Source organism: Papio anubis, chromosome 2 (assembly GCF_008728515.1).
Source record: "Papio anubis isolate 15944 chromosome 2, Panubis1.0, whole genome shotgun sequence".
Taxonomy (NCBI): Eukaryota; Metazoa; Chordata; class Mammalia; order Primates; family Cercopithecidae; genus Papio; species Papio anubis.
The window spans coordinates 149520081-149542923 of NC_044977.1; the positions used below are offsets into that span (position 1 = coordinate 149520081).

At 37.1% G+C, this 22843-nt stretch overlaps 1 protein-coding gene across 8 annotated transcripts in view; it reads left to right on the forward strand.

The window, feature by feature from the left end:
* XRN1 (5'-3' exoribonuclease 1) overlaps nt 1-22843 on the forward strand; it is a 136670-nt gene that overhangs the window by 44649 nt on the left and 69178 nt on the right. For all 8 annotated transcript variants that reach the window (XR_002520524.2, XM_009201582.3, XM_009201581.3 and 5 more), the window contains 5 exons: nt 14072-14234; nt 15223-15336; nt 18779-18877; nt 20981-21096; nt 21631-21777. Coding sequence is in view for 7 of the 8 variants with exons in the window: in XM_009201582.3 (XP_009199846.1) it covers nt 14072-14234; nt 15223-15336; nt 18779-18877; nt 20981-21096; nt 21631-21777 (639 nt within the window). In the remaining variant the exon portion in view is untranslated. The remainder of the gene's footprint in view (nt 1-14071; nt 14235-15222; nt 15337-18778; nt 18878-20980; nt 21097-21630; nt 21778-22843) is intronic.

Below are 22843 nucleotides of genomic sequence, written 5' to 3' on the forward strand. Positions count from 1 at the left end.
CGTGAAATGTTGTTTTAAATGTTTATCCATAGCCTTCCTATCCATGGATAAGCTTTTGGAGAATTCAAGGATACTCCATCTAATTTTGGGGCTAATACCAGGCCACAGTATCCTTATTCAAAGATGAGTAAACCGGGAAAATGTTCAAAGACCATGAAAAACCATCAACACCAAAGGAGATAAACAGCTCTTGAGAGGTAGAACATACTTTTGCCTCCCAACGGTGTAAATTAGATACCCCATCATAGTTTACATCATTCTAAACTGTCTTTTGTAGCATATAAATAAAACCATAATAATAAACTTACTTATATGATTAATAACTCTTTCTTTAGATACTATGCATCATAAGGGTAGAAAGCATATCTGTTTTTGTTACCTCTTTATTCTGATTTATTGGTTAGTGCCTGTGTACTCAGTAATTGTTAGTTTGAATGAATAGATAATATTTTAGTCAAGACTCCTTTAATTGGAAAAAAAATCATTCAGAGTACTTCAGATAAAGTGTTTAGTCATTTGTTTATATATGTAACATTGATATGTGAGTGTCAATGTATTGATACCTACTATAATACAGTAGTATGCATTGTAATGAATGAAAACACATAATGAATAATAATGAATAAAAACACACAGTTCCTATTCTTATGATATTTACAACTGCTGCATGGGAGACAACTATGATAATTGTTCTTGAAGGAGTAGTGCTCTGAGACCATTTGACTTAGCTAGGGAGGAATTTGTCTTAGTCAGTCAGGGACAGTTTCCCAAGAAAGTGTTGATTAAATTGATATCTGAATGCTGACTGGGAGTTAGGCAAGGAATGAAAAGGAAGTGTTTCATGATGAGGGAAGACTTACATGAAAAGCCCTATGGCAGGAGGAAAAGCAGCGTGTATTGAGGAAGATTTGGCAACAAAGACAAAAGAAAGTGGCAACCTCAGAAGTAGGAGAACAGCTAGAAGAGGGTTGTATCATGTAAACCAAAGGAAAAGATTATTTCAAGAATAAGGTAATAAACCACGCCATATATTTTGAAGAGATTTAGCAAGTGCTATATTGATTAAGCCATGGAGCTGAAAGCCAAACTGGATTGGGTAAAGGAATGATTGAGAGTTGCAGAAGTGGAGACACAGTAGAAATTGACAACTTCTTCAAAAAGTTTAGCTATGAGAGAGAGACCAAGAGATCTTGACCTTTTATCTGTTGTTCCCCTTCTGAATGAGCTTGAACTTCTATGAGGGCAGCAAAAGACAGAGAGAACCATCAAAGCAGAAGACTGCTAGAGATGATAACAATGTATACACGTTCACTCAAGAGAATAGTTTCTAGTGCCTACCAATTCAGCCTGTCTTGTTTAACCTTGTCAACCAACTTGGGTAGACAAGGCTCTGTGGATTCCTGAGCACTTAGATTTATTTTTATTTTATTCTGGTCACCATTTTCTTAGACTGCTTTTCTTTGCTACCATATTCCCCCCGATATCATCTCACTTTTTGTCCCTTCCTTTCATGCCTCCCTAGCTCTTCCATCTTCCAAGGTGAAATTCACAAGATCACTGTTGCTCTGCCCCTGAGTGTTTACTTATTTGTGATCTTTGCACATTAGAATGTTAGTAGCATAAGATGAGGATTCCATGGCTCTAACAATAGGAGTGATCCTTATGCAAACCATTTGGCTCTATGACTTTTGCAGCAAGAATGTAGAACCTATTATCTCGTATCTCCATGTATCTTAACTAAGATACATTCTACCAAGTTGAGTATATTCTTTTCCTATAAACATACATATGAAATATTTCCATAAGTACCAAATCATGTAGTTTTATTTTTAGAAACCTCTAAGCACATATGACGTACCTAATAAATTTCTGTATACTTGTGTAACAAATTTTTTTTCTGATGAAAATCACCGGTAGGAAATAGCTAAAGAAGGATATATAATTGAGTAGAGCTGGGTTTTGGTTTATTCAGAGAGATTTAATCGTGTGTAAAAACAATGAGAAGGAGCAGAGATAAAACAATAAATTCTAAGATGGAAGGAGATGGATTCTTAAACAGGACATAAGATAGCTCCTCTGTTTTAACAGTATGGGAAGCAAATATAAGTTGGTTTGTGTGTTTGGCATGGGGAAAGCTGAGGAGCTCTCATTTGATTCTATTTTCTTTGTAAAGTAGATGCCGAGTTTAGCTATTGAGGATGGCTGGAGGAAAAGGAAGGTTGGTCATAAGTTGGGAGTAGAGTGAAGGAGGTTTGAAAATAGTTATTCAGGGAAATAGAAGAGTATCAGTTGATCAGGAAAATGTGGTAGAATAGTAAGCAGTATTGAGGATCCTTTTTGAAGTTGGAGTCATGATTTATAACAAAACATTCTATCTTGTGTTTTGGGATAGAAGTGAGTTCACCAGTCACAGCCTTAGAAAAAACAGATGGCTGGATTTACGCAGCACTGGATTTTGCCACATGAGCACAATGAAGAGACAAAGAGGCAAGGAAGTTTAGAATACTGGCAAGAATGTTACTGAAGTGGTGGATGATGGAATCTAAGTGGGATAGAGGGAGAAGTGAAGAAAGTAGAGGGTTAATAGTCTGGGAAGCCGGGCACAGTGGCTCATGCCTGTAATCTCAGCACTTTGGGAGGCCAAGATGGGCAGATCTCTTGAGGTCAGGAGTTCAAGACCAGCCTGCCCAACATGGCGAAACACCATCTCTTCTAAAAATACAAAAATTAGCTGGGCATGGCAGCGCCCGCCTGTAGTCCCAACTACTTTGGAGGCTGAGGCTGGAGAATCACTTGAACCTGGGAGGCAGAGGTTGCAGTGAGCCAAGATCACACCACTGCACTCCAGCCTGGGCAACAGAGCAACACTCTGTCTCAAAAAAAAAAAAAAAAAAAGAAAGTCTGGGAGAAGATAGAAAGTTCAGTGGTTTGGAAATCCCAGATAAAATTGAACAAAGTAGTTGAACGTGCAAGTTGGATGAAGAGGAAGTTATCAGACAGTAAGAGATTTGTGTTAGTGATTTCAGAGGTTGGATAGTTATAGATAATGTCAAAAACCAAGTCATAGCCATTGGAAATTGCTGGCTTAGGTGAAATGAAGGAGGTTATTGGAGATAAAGAGGTTATGAAAATGAATTACTGTGGTGATGGGTAGATCATACATGTAGACATTGACATAAGAATAGAATGGGAAGTGGAGGGTAGTTTACTACTAGAGATTTTGAGGTCTCAGTGGGCTGTAAGGAGAACACCAAAACACTCTCCTACCCCTGAGGGTGCATGGTATGAAAACAAACAACTACCATTTGATAGGGAAGTGGTGGAACCTTCAGATAAGGAGGTAGAAATTGAGGATAAAATGGAGTGAAAAGATTTAGGAATGGGAGAAGACTTGGAAAAGGGGTCAAGGAAGTACTTTATGGGCATCATGGAGAAAGTGATGCACATAGAGGATAATTTGGAGGACAGCTCCAACACCCTACACCTCTATCAAGCAAGAGATTGATCAGCATTAAAAGTATAGTTATTGGCTGGACACAGTGGCTCACACTTGTAATCCCAGCACTTTAGGAGGCCAATTCGGGTGGTTCACCTGAGGTAAGGAGTTCAAGACCAGCCTGGCCAACACGACAAAACCCTGTCTCTACTAAAAATACAAAGATTAGATGGGGCCGGGTGTGGTGGCTCATCCCAGTAATCCCAGCACTTTGGGAGGCCGATCACGAGGTCAGGAGTTCAAGACCAGCCTGGCCAACATGGTGAAACCCCATCTCTACTAAAAATACAAAAATTAGCCAAGCATGGTGGTGGGCTCCTGTAATCCCAGCTACTCAGTAGCTGAGACAGGAAGATTGGTTGAACCTGGGAGGGGGAGGTTGCAGTGAGCCAAGATCATGCTACTGCACTCCAGCCTGGGTGAAAGAGTGAGACTTCATCTCAAAAAATAATAATAATAATAATTAGCTGGGTATGGTAGTGTGCGCCTGTAGTCCTAGCTACTCAGGAGGCTGAGGCAGGAGGATTGCTGGAACCGGGAGGCGGAGGTTGCAGTGAGCTGAGATTGTGCCACTGCGTTCCAGCCTGGGCAACAGAGCGAGACTCCATCTCCCCACTAACCAAAAAAAAAAAAATGTGATTATTAAATGACAGGTAATAAACACTGGAACTATTGAAATATAGAATTAATGTTTTAGTGCTAACACTGTTTACATAGGAGAAAGTTCAGATAATTTCATTTATAATTTAGAAAATTAGAGAAGTATGAATTTTTTTTTTTCCCCTGAGACAGACTCTCACTCTATCACCTGGACTGGAGTGCAGTGGCGTCATCTTGGTTTACTGAAACCTCTACCTCCTGAGTTCAAGCTATTATCCCACTTCAGCCTTCCGAGTAGCTGGGACTACAGGCACGGGCCATTATGCCTGGCTTATTTTTGTATTTTTTTGTATTTTTAGTAGAGACAGGATTTTGCCATGTTGGCCAAGCTGGTCTTGAACTCCTGACTTCAAGTGATCCACCTGCCTCAGCTTCCCAAATTGCTGGGGTTACAGGCATGAGCCACCACACCCAGCCAAGAAGTATGAATATTTTAAAAATTTAATTAAAAAATAACCATTAATAGAAATTGGAATACAAGATTTCTGACTTGCAAATGACTGATTAAAAAAATCAAATGAAAGACGACTAGAATATAGAAAGGCAAAATAAAACATCATTTAGGAAGCTGAAAAAGAGAACTAAAATAAGATGACAGAAATGACCAAACTAAGAATTGTGTCAATAAATTTAAGAGGCTGTATAGTTCTTTTATTAAAATACAAAAGCACTTAGGTTACATCACCAAGATCATCATTCAACTGTTGACCAACTACAAGAAGTACACCTAAAGCCAAAGTTAGAAGTCTAAAGCACAGTAACCCCTCACCATCTACAGTTTTTAGAAAGTATAGTTTTATATTTATATTCCAAAAATTATTAAACAAACTTTTGGTTTGATTTCGTCTCTGTAAATTACGCATTTTCAAATATATACCTGTGAAATACAGGTAAAAAGAAAGTGAGAATTGCAGTATTAAAAATCAGACAAAGCTTAATTGAAGGCCAAAAGAATAAATAGGAGAAAAGATAATTATTTACGAAAAGTTTATTTCACACTGTAGATAAAACAAACATAAACCTGTATACACTAAAAAGGGAAAAGATTTTTAAAACACCTGTATACACTGAAGAACATAATTGACATATACTTGTATTTGGTGGATTCTAAAACACGTTTTTTTACTTTTTGTCATTTATGAACTTATAATGTATTTTGCACTGTCAAAGTTTAATTGGAGGATTCTTTTTCTTGTTCAGTGGTACATCAAATAATGATATGTCTTAAAATAGTGTCTTGCAAACTACAGGAAAAACTGAAGCAAATTAAGGATCACTATAAGTTTGGGAGTCTGACCATTCTATCCCTGACAGATCTTTTTTTCTTTCTTTTTTTTAAATAGAGATGAGATCTCACTATATTGCCTAGGCTGGTCTCAAACTCCTGAGCTCAAGCGATCCTCCCGCCTCAGCCTCCTAAAGTGCTGGGATTACAGGCATGAGCCACCATGCCCGGCTCCTGACAGATCTAGTAATCAAAAAACAAATATGTAAAAATAGGGCCGGGCACGGTGGCTCAAGCCTGTAATCCCAGCACTTTGGGAGGCCGAGACGGGCGGATCACGAGGTCAGGAGATCGAGACCATCCTGGCTAACACAGTGAAACCCCGTCTCTACTAAAAAATACAAAAAACTAGCCGGGTGAGGTGGTGGGCGCCTGTAGTCCCAGCTACTCGGGAGGCTGAGGCAGGAGAATGGCGTAAACCCGGGAGGCGGAGCTTGCAGTGAGCTGAGATCCGGCCACTGCACTCCAGCCTGGGCGACAGAGTAAGACTACAACCCAAAAAAAAAAAAAAAAAAAAAAAAAAAAAAAACAACAAATATGTAAAAATATAATCAAAATAATACAATTCATTGTTGTAAAAGTTATAGATCAGATTATGCACCATACATTAAAAACCCTTTCATGCAGGATAGTAAGAAAATACAATAAATTTTATTTCATTTTTATATATATATATTTTTTTTAGGGAGATGGGGGTCTTATTATGTCACTCAGGGTGGAGTACAGTGGCACATTCATATCATACCTCACCACAACCTGGAATTCCTGAGCTCAAGCAGTCTTCCTGCCTCTGCCTGTGCAATAGCTGGGACTATAGTTGCACACCACCATGCCAGGCTACTATTTTAATTTTTTGTAGAGATAGGGTATCACTGTGTTGCTCAGGCTAATCTCGTTGAACACCTAGCCTCAAGTGATCCTCCTGCCTTAGCCTCTGGAGTACTTGGAATTACAATGGTGAGCCACCAAGTCTGGCTAAGAAATTTTAAAACAGACAACAACACTGACCCCAAAGCAATAAAAGTATATAGTAAAAGAAAAAGTAATTGGACGAAAATCTTCCAACCTCTTGGGAATTTAAAAGTTTTGAGCTAAATAACTATTTGGGGGATTTTATTTTAATGGAAACATTGAAATACAGCCATACCTTGTTTTATTGTGCTTCTCTTTTTTGTGCTTCACAGATAGTTGCATTTTTTACAAATTAGAGGCTTGTGACAACCGTGTCACAACTCTATCAGTGCCATTTTTTCCAACAGTATGCGCTCACTTCATGCCTGTGTGTCACATTTTGGTAATTGTCACACTATTTCAAACTTTATTATTTTTATTTTTATATCTGTCATGGTCATCTATGATCAGTGATTTTTTAATGTTACTATTGTAATTGTTTTTGGGCACCATAAAACCATGCCCATTTGAGATGGTGAATTAATAAATGTTGTGTGTGTGCTGACTGCTCCACCAACCAATGGTCCCCTAATCTCTTTCTCTTTCCCCGGTCTTTTTCTCTTTCCCTATTCCGTGAGACATAGCAATAGTGAAAATAGGCCAGTTAATAGCCCTACAATGGCCTCTTAAGTAGTCAAGTGAAAGGAAGAATCACATGTTTCTAGGTTTATATCAAAAGCTGGAAATGATTAAGCTTAGTGAAGAAGGCATACCAAAAGCTGATATAGGCCAAAAACTTGGCTTCTTGCACCAAACAGTTGTGAATACAAAATAAAAATTCTTAAAGGAAATTAAAAATGCTACTCCAGTGAATACACCAATGATAAGCAAGTGAAACAACCTTGTTGCTAATATGGAGAAAGTTTTAGTGGTCTGGATAGAAGATGACACTAGTCACAGCATTCCCTTAAGCCAAAAAGGTTAATCCATAGCAAGGCCCTACCCTTCTTCAATTCTATAAAGGCTGAGAGAGGTGAGGAAGCTGCAGAAGAAAAGTTTGAAGTGAGCAGAGATTGCTTCATGAAGTTTAAGGAAGGAAGCCATCTCCATAATATAAAGAATGAGCTGAAGCAACAAATGCTAATATAGAAGCTGTGGTGAGTCATCCTGATCTAGCTAAGATCACTGATAAAGGTGGCTATACTAAACAACAAACATAGACAAAACAGCCTTCTATTGGAATAAGATGCCATCCTGGACTTTCATAGGTAAAGAGGAGAAGCCAATGCCTGACTTCAAAGCTTCGAAAATCAGGCTAACTCTCTTGTTAGGGGCAAGTGGAACTGGTTACTTTTAAGTTGAACCCGGTGCTCATTGACCATTCTGAAAATCCTGGGGCCCTTAAGAATTCTGCTAAATCTATGCCTGTGCTCTATAAATGGAACGGCAAAGTCTGAGTGACAGCACATCTGTTAACAGTGTGGTTTACTGAATATGTTAAGTCCACTGTTGAGACCTACTGGTCATAGTAAAAGATCCTTTCCAAATATTACTGCTCATTGACAGTTCACCTGATCAACTGAGAGCTCTGATGGAGATGTACAAGGAGATAATGTTTTCACGTGTGCAAACACAACATCCATTCTGCAGTGGATCAAGGAGTAATTTGAACTTTCAAGTTTTAGTAGTCAAGAAATACATTTTTGGCCAGGCACAGTGGCACACGCCTGTAATCCCAGCACTTTGGGAGGCTGAGGTGGGCGGATCACCTGGGGTCAGGAGTTCTAGGCCAGCCTGGCCAACATGATGAAACCCTCTGTCTACTAAAAATACAAAAATTAGCTGGGCGTGGTGGTGGGCACCTGTAATCCCAGCTACTTGGGAGGCTGAGGCAGTAGAATCGCTTGAACCTGGGAGGCAGAGGTTGCAGTGAGCCGAGATCACACCACTGCACTCCAGCCTGGGCGACAGAGTGAGACTCTGAGTGATTGCTGTGATGGATCTGAGCAAGGTAAATTGAAAACCTTCTGGAAAGGATTCACCATTATAGATGCCATTAAGAACATTCATGATTCATGGGATTTCAAAGTATCTATCAACATTAGCAGGAATTTGAAAGAAGTTGATTCCGACCCTCCTGTATGACTTTGAGAGGTTCAAAACTTCAGTGGAGGAAGTAACTGCAGATGTGGTGGAAATAGCAAAAGAACTAGGATTAGAAGTGGAGCCTGAAGATGGAACTGAATTGCTGCTTTCTCGTGATAAAACTTGAATGGATGAGGAATTGCTTCTTTGTTTTGTTTTGTTTTGTTTTGAGACAGAGTCTCGCTCTGTCACGCAGGCTGGAGTGCAGTGGTGCAGTCTTGGCTCACTGCAACCTCTACTTCTTGGGTTCAAGCGATCCTTGTGCCTCAGCCTCCTGAGTAGCTGGGATTATGGGCATGTGCCACCATGCGCAGCTAATTTTTTTTATTTTTAGTAGAGACAAGAGTTTTGCCATTCTGGCCAGGTTGGTCTCAAACTCATGCCCTCAAGCGTCCGCCTGCCTTGGCATCCCAACATGCCAAAGTACTTAGATTATAGGCATGAGCCAACGCACCCAGCCAAGAATAGCTTCTTATAGATGAACCAAGAAGGTGGTTTCTTGAGATAGAACCTACTCATAGTGAAGATGCTATGAACATTGTTGAAATGACAGCAAAGGATTTAGGATATTACATAAATTTAGTTGAAAAGCAATGGCAGACTTTGAGAGCATTGACTCCAAGTTGGAAAGAACTTCTCTTGTGGGTAAAATGCTATAAAATGGCATTGCATTCTACAGATAAATCTTTCATGAAGAAGTCAGCTGATCCAACAAACTTTATTATTGTCTTATTTTCAAAAATTGCCTCAGCCATCCCAACCTTCATCAGCCACTGCCCTGACTAATCAACAGCCATCAACATCAAGGTGAGACCCTCCACTAGCAAAAACTTAACTACTAATAGCCTACTGTTAGCATTTTTGAGCAATAAAGTACAGTTGATCCTTGAACAGTGTGGGAGGTAGGGGTGCTGACCCCCAATACAGTAAAAAAAAATTCACATACAACTTTTGACTCCCAAAAACTTAACTACTAAAAGCCTACTGTTCATCAGAAGCCTTATCGATAACATAAGTAGTTGATAACGCATATTTTGTATGTGTATTATATAGTGTGTTCTTGCAATAAAGTAAGATAGAAGAAAATGTTATTAAGAAGATCATAAAGAAGAGAGAATATATTTACTATTCATTAAGTGGTAGTGGTTGATCATAACAGTTTTCATCCTTGTCTTCATGTTGAGTAGGCAGAGGGGGGATTCATCTGCTGTCTTGGAGGTGTTAGAGGCGGAAGAAAATCTGCAAGTAAGTGGACCTATGTTGTTCAAACCTGTGTTTTTCAAGTGTCAACTGTAGTTGAAAATGAGAGTATTGTCCTAGCCTGGTCTGAGACTGGGTAGTTCATAAAGAAAAGAGGTATGTTTGACTCAAAGTTCTGCAGACGGCACAAGAAGTATGGCATCAGAATATACTTCTGGTGAGGGCCTTAGGAAGCTTCCACTCATAGCAGAAGACAAAGAGGAGCAGACGTGTACAGATCACATGGCAAGAAAAAGAAGCAAGAGACAAGTAGGGAGGGAGATGCCAGGTTCTTTTTAACAATCAGTTCTCATGCTAACTAGTAGAGTGATAAACCCCCGTATCCTCCTCATTACAAGGAAGACAGCAGCAAGCCATTTATGAGGGATCCACCCCATGACCCAGACATCTCCCACCAGGCTCCATCTCCAACACTGGGGATTGGATTTCAACTTGAGACTTGGTAGGACCAAACAAACTATATCCAAACCATAGTAGATATATACAATTTTTTAAAGACATAATGCTGTTATACACTTAATAGACTCAGTGTGAACATAACTTTTGTATGTATTGGGAAACAAAAAAATTCATGTGACTCACTTTATTTTGGTGGTCGGGAACTGAACCTGAAATGTCTCCCAAAGTATGGCTGTATACATATGGAACAAAAAATATGTACAAATTATATTAATCATAAGGGAAATCATAAGTATATTTGATGAATTTTCATATGTGGAACAAGAATACAAGTCAAGAAACAATAACAGGAAAATTGCCGTAATCCAAGGAAGTCCCTTGTACACCCTTATTGCGGGATCTGGCCAGCAGCCCACAATGCAACAGGGTTCTCTCTTTATTCCCAGGCAGATCAGCAGGTCAAGAAATAATAGACACACACAAGATAGTGAAAGCTGGGTCCAGGGGGGTCACCGCCTTCTGGTCCCATGGTGCCAACAGTGCACTGGATATGCCAGCATTTATTATTAAGTTTAGTGAGGGTGGGGGTAGGTTAGTGAGGGATTTAGGGTCATTCGATTATGAGGTGAGATGGTCACATGGGGATGAAGTAATTCTTTAACATAACATCTGTACACAGAAGTACAGTATACAGAGTTAAGAATTTACAATATAGTGTGTGCGTCAGTAATTTCTAACAAGAGCCTTAAAACAGGAACACAGTCTTTCCATAACCTATGATTAGCAAGATATTAATCAGCAGTAACAGTTACAGCAAAAGCTGGTTACAAACAATTCATAGAAATAGGGCATGAAGTTAGACAACCGGTTAGACCAGAGTTTCTCAGAAGGGAGTATGCCTTAACCCTAAAGAGGCCTAGAAGAGCCGTGGCAAGATGAGGGCGTTTATCTTATCCATATGGACAGGCGCCACCCCCCCATGCATCTGTTTATAGGCTCTTCACGAGGGTCGCATTCCATTCCCAGAGCTATGAACATCTGCTTTTCTGGAATAGGAATCTTGGTGATGTGAAACCTCCCTGACTGCACGTCCATTCATAGGCTCTCTGCACGGGGAAGCACATCATGCACTGTTGGCTCATTCTGGCAGTCCAACCTGGCATTGTCTTTACACAATCCTGCATGCAATTTTCTATTTACAGTAATCAGAAGCATTTCATCTTTTACTCCATAGCAATAGTTTCAAGGAGTCTCCCTACACACCCTTTTATCCATTACCATCTGCTGCTCCCTCCCCACCCCCAGTGACGAGGATAACTATTTTGACTTATAACCACATACATTTGTATTTTCTATTTTTGAACTTTATGCAGTATAAGTTCATTCACACAGAGTGTATTCTTCTTGAGCCTGATTTCTTTGGGTCAGTATTGTGAGTCTCATATCCATATTGTTACATGTAATCATAGTTTGTTCATTTTCACTAATGATACTATTACATTGTATGAATACAGCACAATTTTTCTATTCTACAGTGGATGAACATTTGAGTTGTTTCTCATTTGGGGCTTTTGGTGAACGTGTATGTATGCATTCCTTTTGGGTATATATCTAAGAGTAGAATTACTACTTCACAGCATATGCCTACGTTCAACTTTAACAGATGCTACCAAAAAGGTTTGCAAACTGTTTGTATCAGTTTACACTCTACCAGCAGTTTACAGTCTACCAGCAGTTTACACTCTACCAGCAGTTTATAAGAACTTTTGTTGATTTCTGTTTTCATAAGTACTTACTATTGCTTTTTCATTTTAGCCATTTTAGTATAGTAGTAGTATCTCATTTTGCTTTAATTTGCATTTCCCTGATGACTAATAAAATTGAACATCCTTTCCTGTTTGTTGGCCATTTGAATATGCATGCTCTTTTGTGAAACGCCTGTTCAAGTGTTTTGCCCTTTTTAAAGTTGGGTTGATTATCTTTTTCTCATTGCTTTATAGTTTTTTTTACTGGCTTATTGTGTCATTCTCAATTTCAGGGGAAAACTAAGTAATTTATCTTTAAATAGAATTATCACTGTGGCTTGTTTCTAATTACTGTTCTTTATCAGATTAAGGAAATTTCCTTCTTTTCTGATTAAGAGTTTTTATCATTAATTGGTGCTGATTTGTAAAATGTTTTTTCCACAGCTGTCAAACTGATTATATTATTTTTGTCCTGTTAATCTGATGAATTACATTGATTGAATTTCCAATATTAATCTACCCCTAAATTTCTGGAATAAATCCCATTTATTTATGATATATTATTATTTTATACATAATTGGATTTTATCCATTAAAGTTTAAGATTATTGCATCTACTTTCATGAGAAATACTGGCCCATAATTACAAGATAAAGATTTCTTGAAATGTCTTGGTCAGCTATTGATATCAAGATTACTGCCTAAATGACTTTTAAGTAAAAGTGGTAGAAAAAAATTCTAATACATTTTTAGAAAATAGTGTGTGTCAGAAATTTGTTGGAAAACTTGTTTCTGGCTAAAGTGACTTGGCTTTTTTCAGACCAACTTTGGTATAGACAACATCATTAAAGTATAAGCTGATATGAAAAAATATATAATATGTTGTATAATTATATACTATATTATATGCTATTTTAAAATATAGTCTGTATTATATACTTTTTTATGAAATATATTTGTATAAACATAAAACTTTCAAAGTGTGATTGGTAAAGTGAGCTTGGTGTATGTACTGAGTGGTAATATGGGCATACTAAAAATTGAATCAGTGAGCTAAATGATCAACCTTAGGAATTCCTTCAGTAAGCAGTACAAAAGCACAAAGAGATGAAAATAATATAGTCAGAATTTTAATGTCTATCTAATAGGAGTTCTAGAAAGAGAAAATGGAAAGGAGATAAGAAAATATTCCTTAAATGAAAAATGATTATATATTTAGATCAAGGGTCAGCAAACTTCTTCTGTAAAGGGCAGATAATAAATATTTTAGGCTTTGTAGACTTTACAGTGTCTGTCACAACTACTCAACTTTACCATGTAGCACAAAAGCAGCCATAGACAGGAAATGAATGGATGACTATGTTCCAGTAAACTTTTATCTAAAAAACCAGGAGGCTGTCTGAATTACTTTAGATTGGGAAAGCCATCGCATACTCCTGGCAACCCCTAATCTATTTTCTGTCTTCATGGATATACCTATTCTAGATGTTTCATATAAATGGAATCATATGGTATATGGCCTTTTGTATCAGGCTTCTTTCATTTAGCGTGCTTTTGAAGTTCACACACATTGTAGCATGTGTCAGTGCTTATTCCTCTTTATGGCTGAATAAGATTCCATTGTATGGATATGCCACCGTTTGTTTATCCATTTGTTCATTTATGAACATTTCGATTATTTTACTTTTTGGCTATTTGAGTAGTGGTGCTATGAACATTTGTGTATCAATATTTGTTTGAGTACCTGTTTCCAATCTGGGAGGGTTGGAATGCTTAGAATTGTTGGCTCATGTATTAATTATATGTTGCTTTTTGAGGAACTGCCAAACTGTTTTCGACAGCAGCTGCACCATTTTACAGTCCCACCAGCAATGTATACAGATGTTCCACTTTCTCCATGTCATCACCGAAATTCATTTTTTCCCTGTTTTTTAATTGTAATGATCCTAGTGGATTCGAGAACAGGAATTTCTTATAGCTCTATGAGTTCTTATTTAATCGCATAGACAGTTGGAGAAATAAATAATGCAAAAAGTCTCAAGTTAGGTACCTAGAACTGCTGGCATATTTATTTAAAGTTTATTTACACATTTGATTATGAGTTGATAGTTTATGGTAGTTAATGATTATTGTCCTAGAATGTCTGCCTACTCATTCATATGTATATTTCATTTTTACTCTTTCTTTTAGTTACCTGAGAAGAAAAGGAATAATAATAAATGAAACATCTGCAGTTGTGTATGCTCAGTTACTCACAGGTCGTAAATATCAAATAAATCAAAATGGTGAAGTTCGTCTAGAGAAACAGTGGTCAAAACAAGTTGTTCCTTTTGTTTATCAAACTATTGTCAAGGTAAGTCTATATCAAATTTCAATTCTATCTTAATGTACACTATTATACACTGTATAATGAGAAGATGATATGTAGACTAATTCAGCAATGTATAATAGAGATTATCATTTAATATAATTTACAAAATAACTTATTTGTAAGAAGTATTACATGCTCAGACACTCACTATATGTAGTTAGGAAACTTGTCTTTTGTGCTTTTTTTAAGGACTTAGTCTCTAAAAGAAAAAATCCCAGCATTAACTTATACCCTTGAATTTTATATTTTTATCCTTCAAAAATATTTGCCTTAAGTAATCTCATAAATGTAAAAGGCATTTACTTTTGCCTTTATAATCTTAGATATGATAAGAGGACAAAACATGTTTTAAGTATGTAGTTATCCTATAATTTGGGGCGTTATAGTGCAGTGTAGGGACTAAGTGACTAAGAGCACTGGCTGCCTGAGTTGACTTCTTAGCTGCATGACCTTGGACAAGATTCATCCCCTTTCTGTGCCCCAGTTTTCTCATCCATAAAGTGAGGCTAATAATGGTCTCTGCCACAGAGGTTTGTCACGAGGATTAAATGAACTCAATAAATGTGTGAAGCACATAGATCACTTGGACTCAGGAAGGGGAACATCACACACCGGGGCCTATCATGGGGAGGGGGGAGGGGGGAGGGATTGCATTGGGAGTTATACCTGATGTAAATGACGAGTTGATGGGTGCAGCACACCAACATGGCACAAGTATACATATGTAACAAACCTGCACGTTATGCACATGTACCCTACAACTTAAAGTATAATAATAATAAATTTAAAAAAAAAAAAAAAGAAGAGTGCCTGCCATATAACCAGTCAGCAAATTTTAGCTGTTAGCACTATGTAGAAAAATCTTCACATTGACATTTGCAAACAGCATAGTCATAATCCCATAGGAAAAAAACTTGATATGCAATCTATAGAAATTGTGACTAAGATGATTTACTTTTATTTTATGTAGGACATCCGAGCTTTCGACTCCCGTTTCTCCAATATCAAAACATTGGATGATTTGTTTCCTCTGAGAAGTATGGTCTTTATGCTGGGAACTCCCTATTATGGCTGCACTGGAGAAGTTAGTTTCCATTATTGTTACTGATACATTTTTCTCTAGTTTAAAGCAGTTATTTAACTTCTCTTCATTTAGGTTTAAATTAAATATAATAATGAGGGGAAAAAATAAAGAATTTATCCATGTAACTTATGAACACAGTATTTGACTTATATATCTAAAGACTATAAAACTAAAGACTCTATACTTTTAGTCTTGAGCAGATTAGGATCAAGAGGTGGTGTGTTCAAATCCTGATCTCTCTTTTTTTTTTTTTTATCAGTTTTGTTTATTGTAATGGTATGGATGAAGCAATTTTGAAACTATTTTAGACCTGTAATAGGCTTGAGTGAAATTGTAAATGCATTCATATTTAAGGAACTTCGGTTCTTAAATGGAAAAAGGTACATGCAAATATGGAAGGGGAGAAAGCAAGAAAGAACCTATAGGGACAAATTTGGAAGTATTAGTGTGAACTTACGGTTTCTAAAATATGTATATATGTTTGTATATCTATGTATATGGGCACATGTATATGTGTATGTATATATACACATATGAATATATTTCTATACATACATGTATTTTCTAGCTCTATTTGCTGAAAGGGATAAGAAGCAAAGACAGCTTAGCACAATGACCACATGCACCACCCAGATCTTGACCTCTAATTTCATACCTCACTAAAAGGAACAGGGCATCTCAGAGAAATTGCTGATTCTGGATCTGAGGCAGGGAAGATACAAGATGAACTTGGAACATCTTGTTATGCCAGAAAGTAAGGAGGTGCTCAGAAGAATGGTGGGAGTATGTCATGTAAACATAAGAACCAGGTTGAGGGTACTACCACTGCCCAAATCTTGGATACTTTGAGAGATAAAATAATTAAATTCAGTAATGAATTATAAACCATTGGGGGAAAAACAGAAATTCATGATTCCATAGTGACAGTGAAAATATAAATAGGGAAAGGATGGGCTCTTGTCTGTAGTAGCATGTAAGAAGTAAATTTGGAGAGAGTGCTGCAGTTGAAAAACTGTTGTGCAACCATTATGATAAAGATTGAATCATGTAAGAATTATCTTTGGGAACTAAATCTAGGGTGAATTTTTTTTTTTTTTTAAAGCAGGAGCAGGATATTTGCATGGTCTTAGAATGTCTCCTACAGACTATTAGCTGCAAGGGAAACAAAAACTGTAATTATGAAGGAAAAAAATTGAGCAACATCTTGATGGTATAATCGAAGTTAACATTGCATTAAAGGACAGACAAACATTGTGTACCTCCAGATGTAATACCCTTCGGAGGACACATCACCTATGCGGTATTCTGGCTGTGAATGTATTACCATAACCTAATTATGTGGAAGCATCAAACAAACCCAAAATGAGGAACTGGTTTTTTGTTTTTGTTTTTTTTACAAAAGTAGGTTGAAAAGGGAGGGACAAATTATATTCTTCAAAATGTAAATGTTGGCTGGGTATGGTGGCTCGCTTCTGTAATCCCAGCACTTTGGGAGGCCAAGATAGGCAATCACTTGAGGCCAGGAGTTCAAGACCAGGCTGACCAACACAGCGACACCTCATCTCCGCTAAAATTATAAAAATTAGCCGGGTATGGTGGCGTATGCATGTAATCCCAGCTACTTGGGAGGCTGAAAATGAGAATTGCTTGAACCTGGGAGACAGGTTGTAGTGAGCTGAGATGATACCGCTACACTCCAGCCTGGATGACACAGCAAGACTCTGTTTAAAAAAAAAAAAAAAAAAGCAATAACTTAAAAGATCAGTATCATAAAAGCAAAGAAAGGCAGTGGATACATTTTAGATTAAAGGATGCTAAAGAGATATGACAATTAAATGCAGTATCTGATCCTAGTCTGGATCTTGTAATAAAGGAAGAAAATAGTTCTATAAAGGACATATTAGGTCAACTGACAAAAGTGGAATATGGATGGCAGCTTAGATAAAAGTATTATGTCAATGTAAATTTATATACTTAATAACTGTACTGTGATTATATAGTAAAATATCTATCTTAGGAAATATACACTGAAATATTTAGAAGTCAGGGACATGATATATGTAATATATACTCAAGGGGTTCAGAAAGATAACTATGTATAGGTAAATACACAGTACACAAATGTTAAAGTCATTTGTTTTACAATGCTAATAACAAAAGGTGAATCTGGATAAATTTTCTTTCTTTTTTTTTTCGAGACAGTCTTGCTCTATTACCCAGGATAGAATGCAGTGGCACAATCTGGGCTCACTGCAACCTCCACTTTTTTTTTTTTTTTTTTTTGCAACTTTTTGGTACTTTGAAATTATTTGCAAGTAAAAACTTAATTTAAAAAAGAATGATGGCCGGGCGCAGTGGCTCAAGCCTGTAATCCCAGCACTTTGGGAGGCCGAGACGGGCGGATCACAAGGTCAGGAGATCGAGACCATCCTGGCTAACCCGGTGAAACCCCGTCTCTACTAAAAAAAAAAAATACAAAAAACTAGCCGGGCGAGGTGGCGGGTGCCTGTAGTCCCAGCTACTCGGGAGGCTGAGGCAGGAGAATGGCGTAAACCCAGGAGGCGGAGCTTGCAGTGAGCTGAGATCAGGCCACTGCACTCCAGCCTGGGCGACAGAGCAAGACTCCATCTCAAAAAAAAAAAAAAAAAGAATGATTGGGCCAAGCACAGTGGTATGCACCCGTAATCCCAGCACATTGGGAGGCCAAGGCGGGGGGCAGGGATTGGTTGAGCCCAGGAGTTTGAGACCAGCCTGGGCAACATGGCAAAATCCCATCTCTGCAAATAATTGAGCTTAGTGGTGCACACCTGTAGCTCCAGCTACTTGAGAGGCTGAGATGGGAAGATTGTTTGAGCCCAGGAAGCCAAGGCTGCAGCAAGTCGGCAAGCTGTGATAGTACCACTGCACTCCAGGCTAGATGACAGAGCAAGACCCTGTTGCCAAAAAAAAAAAAAAAAAAAAAAAAGGCCAGGTGCAGTGGCTTCCACCTATTATCTTAACCACTTTGAGGAGACCAAGGCAGGAATATTACTTGAGCCCAAGAGTTCGAGGTTGCAATGAACTGTGATCTGCCACTTTAGCCTGAATGACAGTGAGATCCTGTCTACGGCCATACCACCCTGAACGCACCTGATCTCGTCTAACAGAGTGAGATCCTGTCAAAAAGAAAACAAAAGAAGAAAAAAGAAATTAACAACCATTAAAGCAATGATACAGTGACTCAAATTTACAGTATTGTAGATCCTGTCTCAAAAGAAGTTAACCATTAAAGCAATGATACAGTGACTCAAATTTACAGTATTTTCATACCCAGTTAACAAATTTCAAGAGAATTTCCACTATCCAACTTGTCATACTGTATTTCAAAAATAATAGTGTTCAAATAAGTTAAAAAATAAAATATACTGAAAGAGACTATACTGTGATTTTTTTTTCTTCTAAGGTGCAGGATTCAGGTGATGTGATTACAGAAGGTAGGATTCGTGTGATTTTCAGCATTCCATGTGAACCCAATCTTGATGCTTTAATACAGAACCAGCATGTGAGTACAGTAGTTTGTATCGTTGCATTTTGAATTGATAATCTTAAAATATTAGGATATTTTTGCCACCTCCTTTGAATTTATTTCAGATATTTTATTTAATACTGATTAGATTCTCTCTCCCAGTTGCAGCTACTGTTTAAAAATCAGTGTGGAATCTGTGCTCAAAACTTCATGTAGATCTTTGTGGGGGGAAATCACTGATATCCAATTATTAATCCATAGTGATTGTTAGGGATTATTGTGTTCAAGCTTATAAGATGCACATTGATAGCACACTCTCTGGGAATAGATTTAGGTGTTTTAAACCTTTCATAATAATTCAGAGCCTGCATTTTTAGTTGCAAGTGACAAATGGCCTTTATGCAAAGGCTGTATGTATCCACTCAGCTAAGAATGAACGGTCTCAATCCTAAAGAATATTGGAAAAATGCATTTAAGTTAACAGCATCTTTTTCAGGACTTTCTCACCAAAAAATTCCACTGGCTTTCTTTTCTCCTGTTAAAACAGAGGGCAGGTTCTGATATCTGTCATTTGTTCTTATTGATTGGTTGGATAATTAGCTAAAATTAATTCACGATCAACCAACTATTGCTACTTAGGGTTTTTTTCCTCACACTAATAGTAAAATGTAAAGCTTTATATCCTGTGAAATGAATTTAAGGCATTACATATCAGCACACCCATGAGGAAACTTTATGTATGGAAGACAGTCATCCCTAAAATCTTACCATCTGGTGCCATTTGAAGAACAAACTTAGCATAGTCAGGAAACCAGGAGAGTGGCTCATTAAATAAAGTAGCTGGAGATTTGTACTGGGAATCAGTGAAGGTTAAAGAACTTGTGTTCCTTCATCCCTGGCTTTTTCTAGATCTCGAAGAGCCTGTCCTCTTGTGTAGTAGTATACAGTGTTGATGGGCATGCCTTCTTCAGTTTGGTTTCTGTCTCTTTACATACGTTTAACTTTCACTCCAGCTGCCTTCTTTTTCTACCACAACATTCTCAGCTACTTATTTTATATTTTCTAGGATGTTTGTGATGGTTTTAATGAATTTTAAATTATAGCAAAACCCATTATTTCTCAAAAGGAGTACTATTGGCCATTTGGGCAGGACAGTTATGTATTAAATAAAACTGTTTTGTATATGGCAGGACAGTTGGCATCTTTGGCTCAAGGGCATTAAGTACTAGTAGCCCATGCCAGTTATGGTAATTAAATGTGCCTCTACACATTTCTAAATGCTTGTTAGAAAAGTGTTGCTACTTATGTTTGAGACCTACTACCATAATTCTTTGAACTCTTCTGGAAAGCATACTTGATTTGTATTAGATTATTGCTCAATCTGATTATGTTCTTAAGTATGTTTTATTGTTATGTACATGATGTTAGGAGTATATGGTAGTTTATCCTAGTTAGTATTGGATTCATCAGTCATTTGCTTCCTGTTTAAATATTATATGATCTGTTACTTACTTTTTTTAATGTGACAATATGTTTTCTTCCCTTAAGTATATAAATTAAGGTTACATTTCATTGACTGTATTAATTATGGGTCTATACATGCTTGTATATTTTCATATGATAGTAAATATTAGGGGAAAAGAATATTACTTATATCCATATATGAAGGACACTTTTAGTTTTTCTCAGTAGCAACTATTTTGATGACGTACCTATTTTTTAATTCAGTCTAGTAATTATTGAGGCCTCATTTTGTCCCAAGTACTTTGCTAGGCCCTGCTTGGAATATGAAAATTAGTAGAAACAAAAACAAACAAAAAAGTTGCCTGTGGAGTTTGCCATTTAGTACTTACAGTAGAGTTTATTTCTTAAGACAGTTTCACAAACTGTATATTTCCTCCCCCCTTTTATCCATCCTTGGGAATTCTGTCCTTTAAGGAGAAAGAGAGAGGAGCAGAAAAATTCTGCCTACAGATCCTTTCAAAAAAAAGGGGAAATGGATCTAAGTGAAAATCCTTATATTGCCACAATCCAATGGTTAGTGATGTCTTGATTATCTCCAGATTTTAAAGGTAAAGAAATAATATTTAATGTAAACTTGTGTTTCCATAATTGACCTTTTTGTTTTTATATTTAAAGAAATATTCTATAAAGTACAACCCAGGATATGTGTTGGCCAGTCGCCTTGGAGTGAGTGGATACCTTGTTTCAAGGTTTACAGGAAGTATTTTTATTGGAAGAGGATCTAGGAGAAAGTAAGTTTATGTTAGAGAAATTTACTTAAAGTGGCAGAAAAATTAAATGATAAAGATTAAATGCTTAATATTTCAGTATTTATTTTCTTATTAATTGCTCTGAATTGTCTTAAAATTGTGCATAAATTTCTCTGATGGTAATCTTTCATCTGAATGGCACATGTTTTAGGTGGTTGGAAAAGACAGTTCTTATTTTTTAGCAGCTAATAAATTGAACCTTGAAAAAAGGTATCAGAGGGTGTGTGTGAACCTCAGTAGTATATTTCCTTGCATCTTGTTATTTCATTTTCCTCTATAGTTACATAATTTATTTACATGCTTTGTTAACTTGGGTTTTGAAGCTTTTCTTCTAGTTTTTCAATTACTGCTACTTTGGAAATAACCATAATAACTAAAATATAGAAGAATAATCAAAACTGAGCTTTTCTAAGAATTGAAAGCAAAACTTTTTATTCCTTGAACAATATTTTAAAACGTGTGTGTGTGTGTGTGTGTGTGTGTGCGCACGTGCGTGCATGTGTGGTTTAAATTCAGCCCTCATGGAGACCATAAAGCAAATGTGGGTTTAAATCTCAAATTCAACAAGAAAAATGAGGAGGTACCTGGATATACCAAGAAAGTTGGAAGTGAATGGATGTATTCATCTGCAGCAGAACAACTTCTGGCAGAGTACTTAGAGAGGTAAGTACCTAATAAGATCCTAGTAGTCATCCAGAATCTTAGGAAAATACTGTTTATTTTTTTGCTTACATTAGTTTTAGTGGACAAATATTTCCATTAGTAAAATCTGGCATATGTTACATGTAAACTTAATTTTGCATCATGGATTATCATAGCCACCAGCTAAAATTGAGTAGAAAAATACCATGTTATTAAAAAGAAAGTATGTAATGAGAATTGGCCTCCTTAGTTAAAATTTTTCTTAACTTACTATCATAAATTGTTCACTACTTTGCATACCTGTGTCAGCACTGAGAGGACTGATATGGATAAACAAAGCTCTTAGCATAGTGGATTTTTTCTGATTCTTAGAACTTTGTAGCTGCACAGGTTACTATTTTAGAATTATTGAATTTTATTGCTGAAATTATCAAGGAAATCAGCAAGTCAACTCATACCAAAAGTGAGAAAGCCAAGTACCAAGATTCACTGAGTTACTACTGACAAAGACTTACAGGAAGTATGTTTTCATCTGATTCATAATTTAATGTTCTTTCTATTATTTCACTGGTTTCTAACCTTATATTTGAAGGTATGTTTATTAGTTTCCTAGGGCTCCTATAACAAAGTACCACAAACTGGGTGGCTTAAACAACAGAAATTTATTGTCTCAACCAGTTCTGGTGACCAAAAGTCCAAAATCAAGATATTGCAGGACAATGATGGTCCCTCTGAAGACACTACGGAAGCACCTCTGTTCTACTTTCTCATAGCCTTATATATTATTTGGCTTGTAGATGCATCTCTCCAGTCCTCCGTGTTCATGTGATGTTCTTGCTGGGTGTCTCACATCATCTTTCATCTCTGTATGTCTGTCTCTGTGTCTTAATTTCCCCTTTTTATAAGAATACCAGTCAGATCAGAGCCCATGCTAATGACCACATTTTGTTTGACTGCCTCTACTAAAAACCCTATTTCCAAATAAAGTCACATTCCATAACTTCCGAGTGGGGCAGGACACAATTCAATCCCATATTACCATCTGGAAATTTAGATTGTTTCTTCCGTTCACTTTCTTATTTCTTTA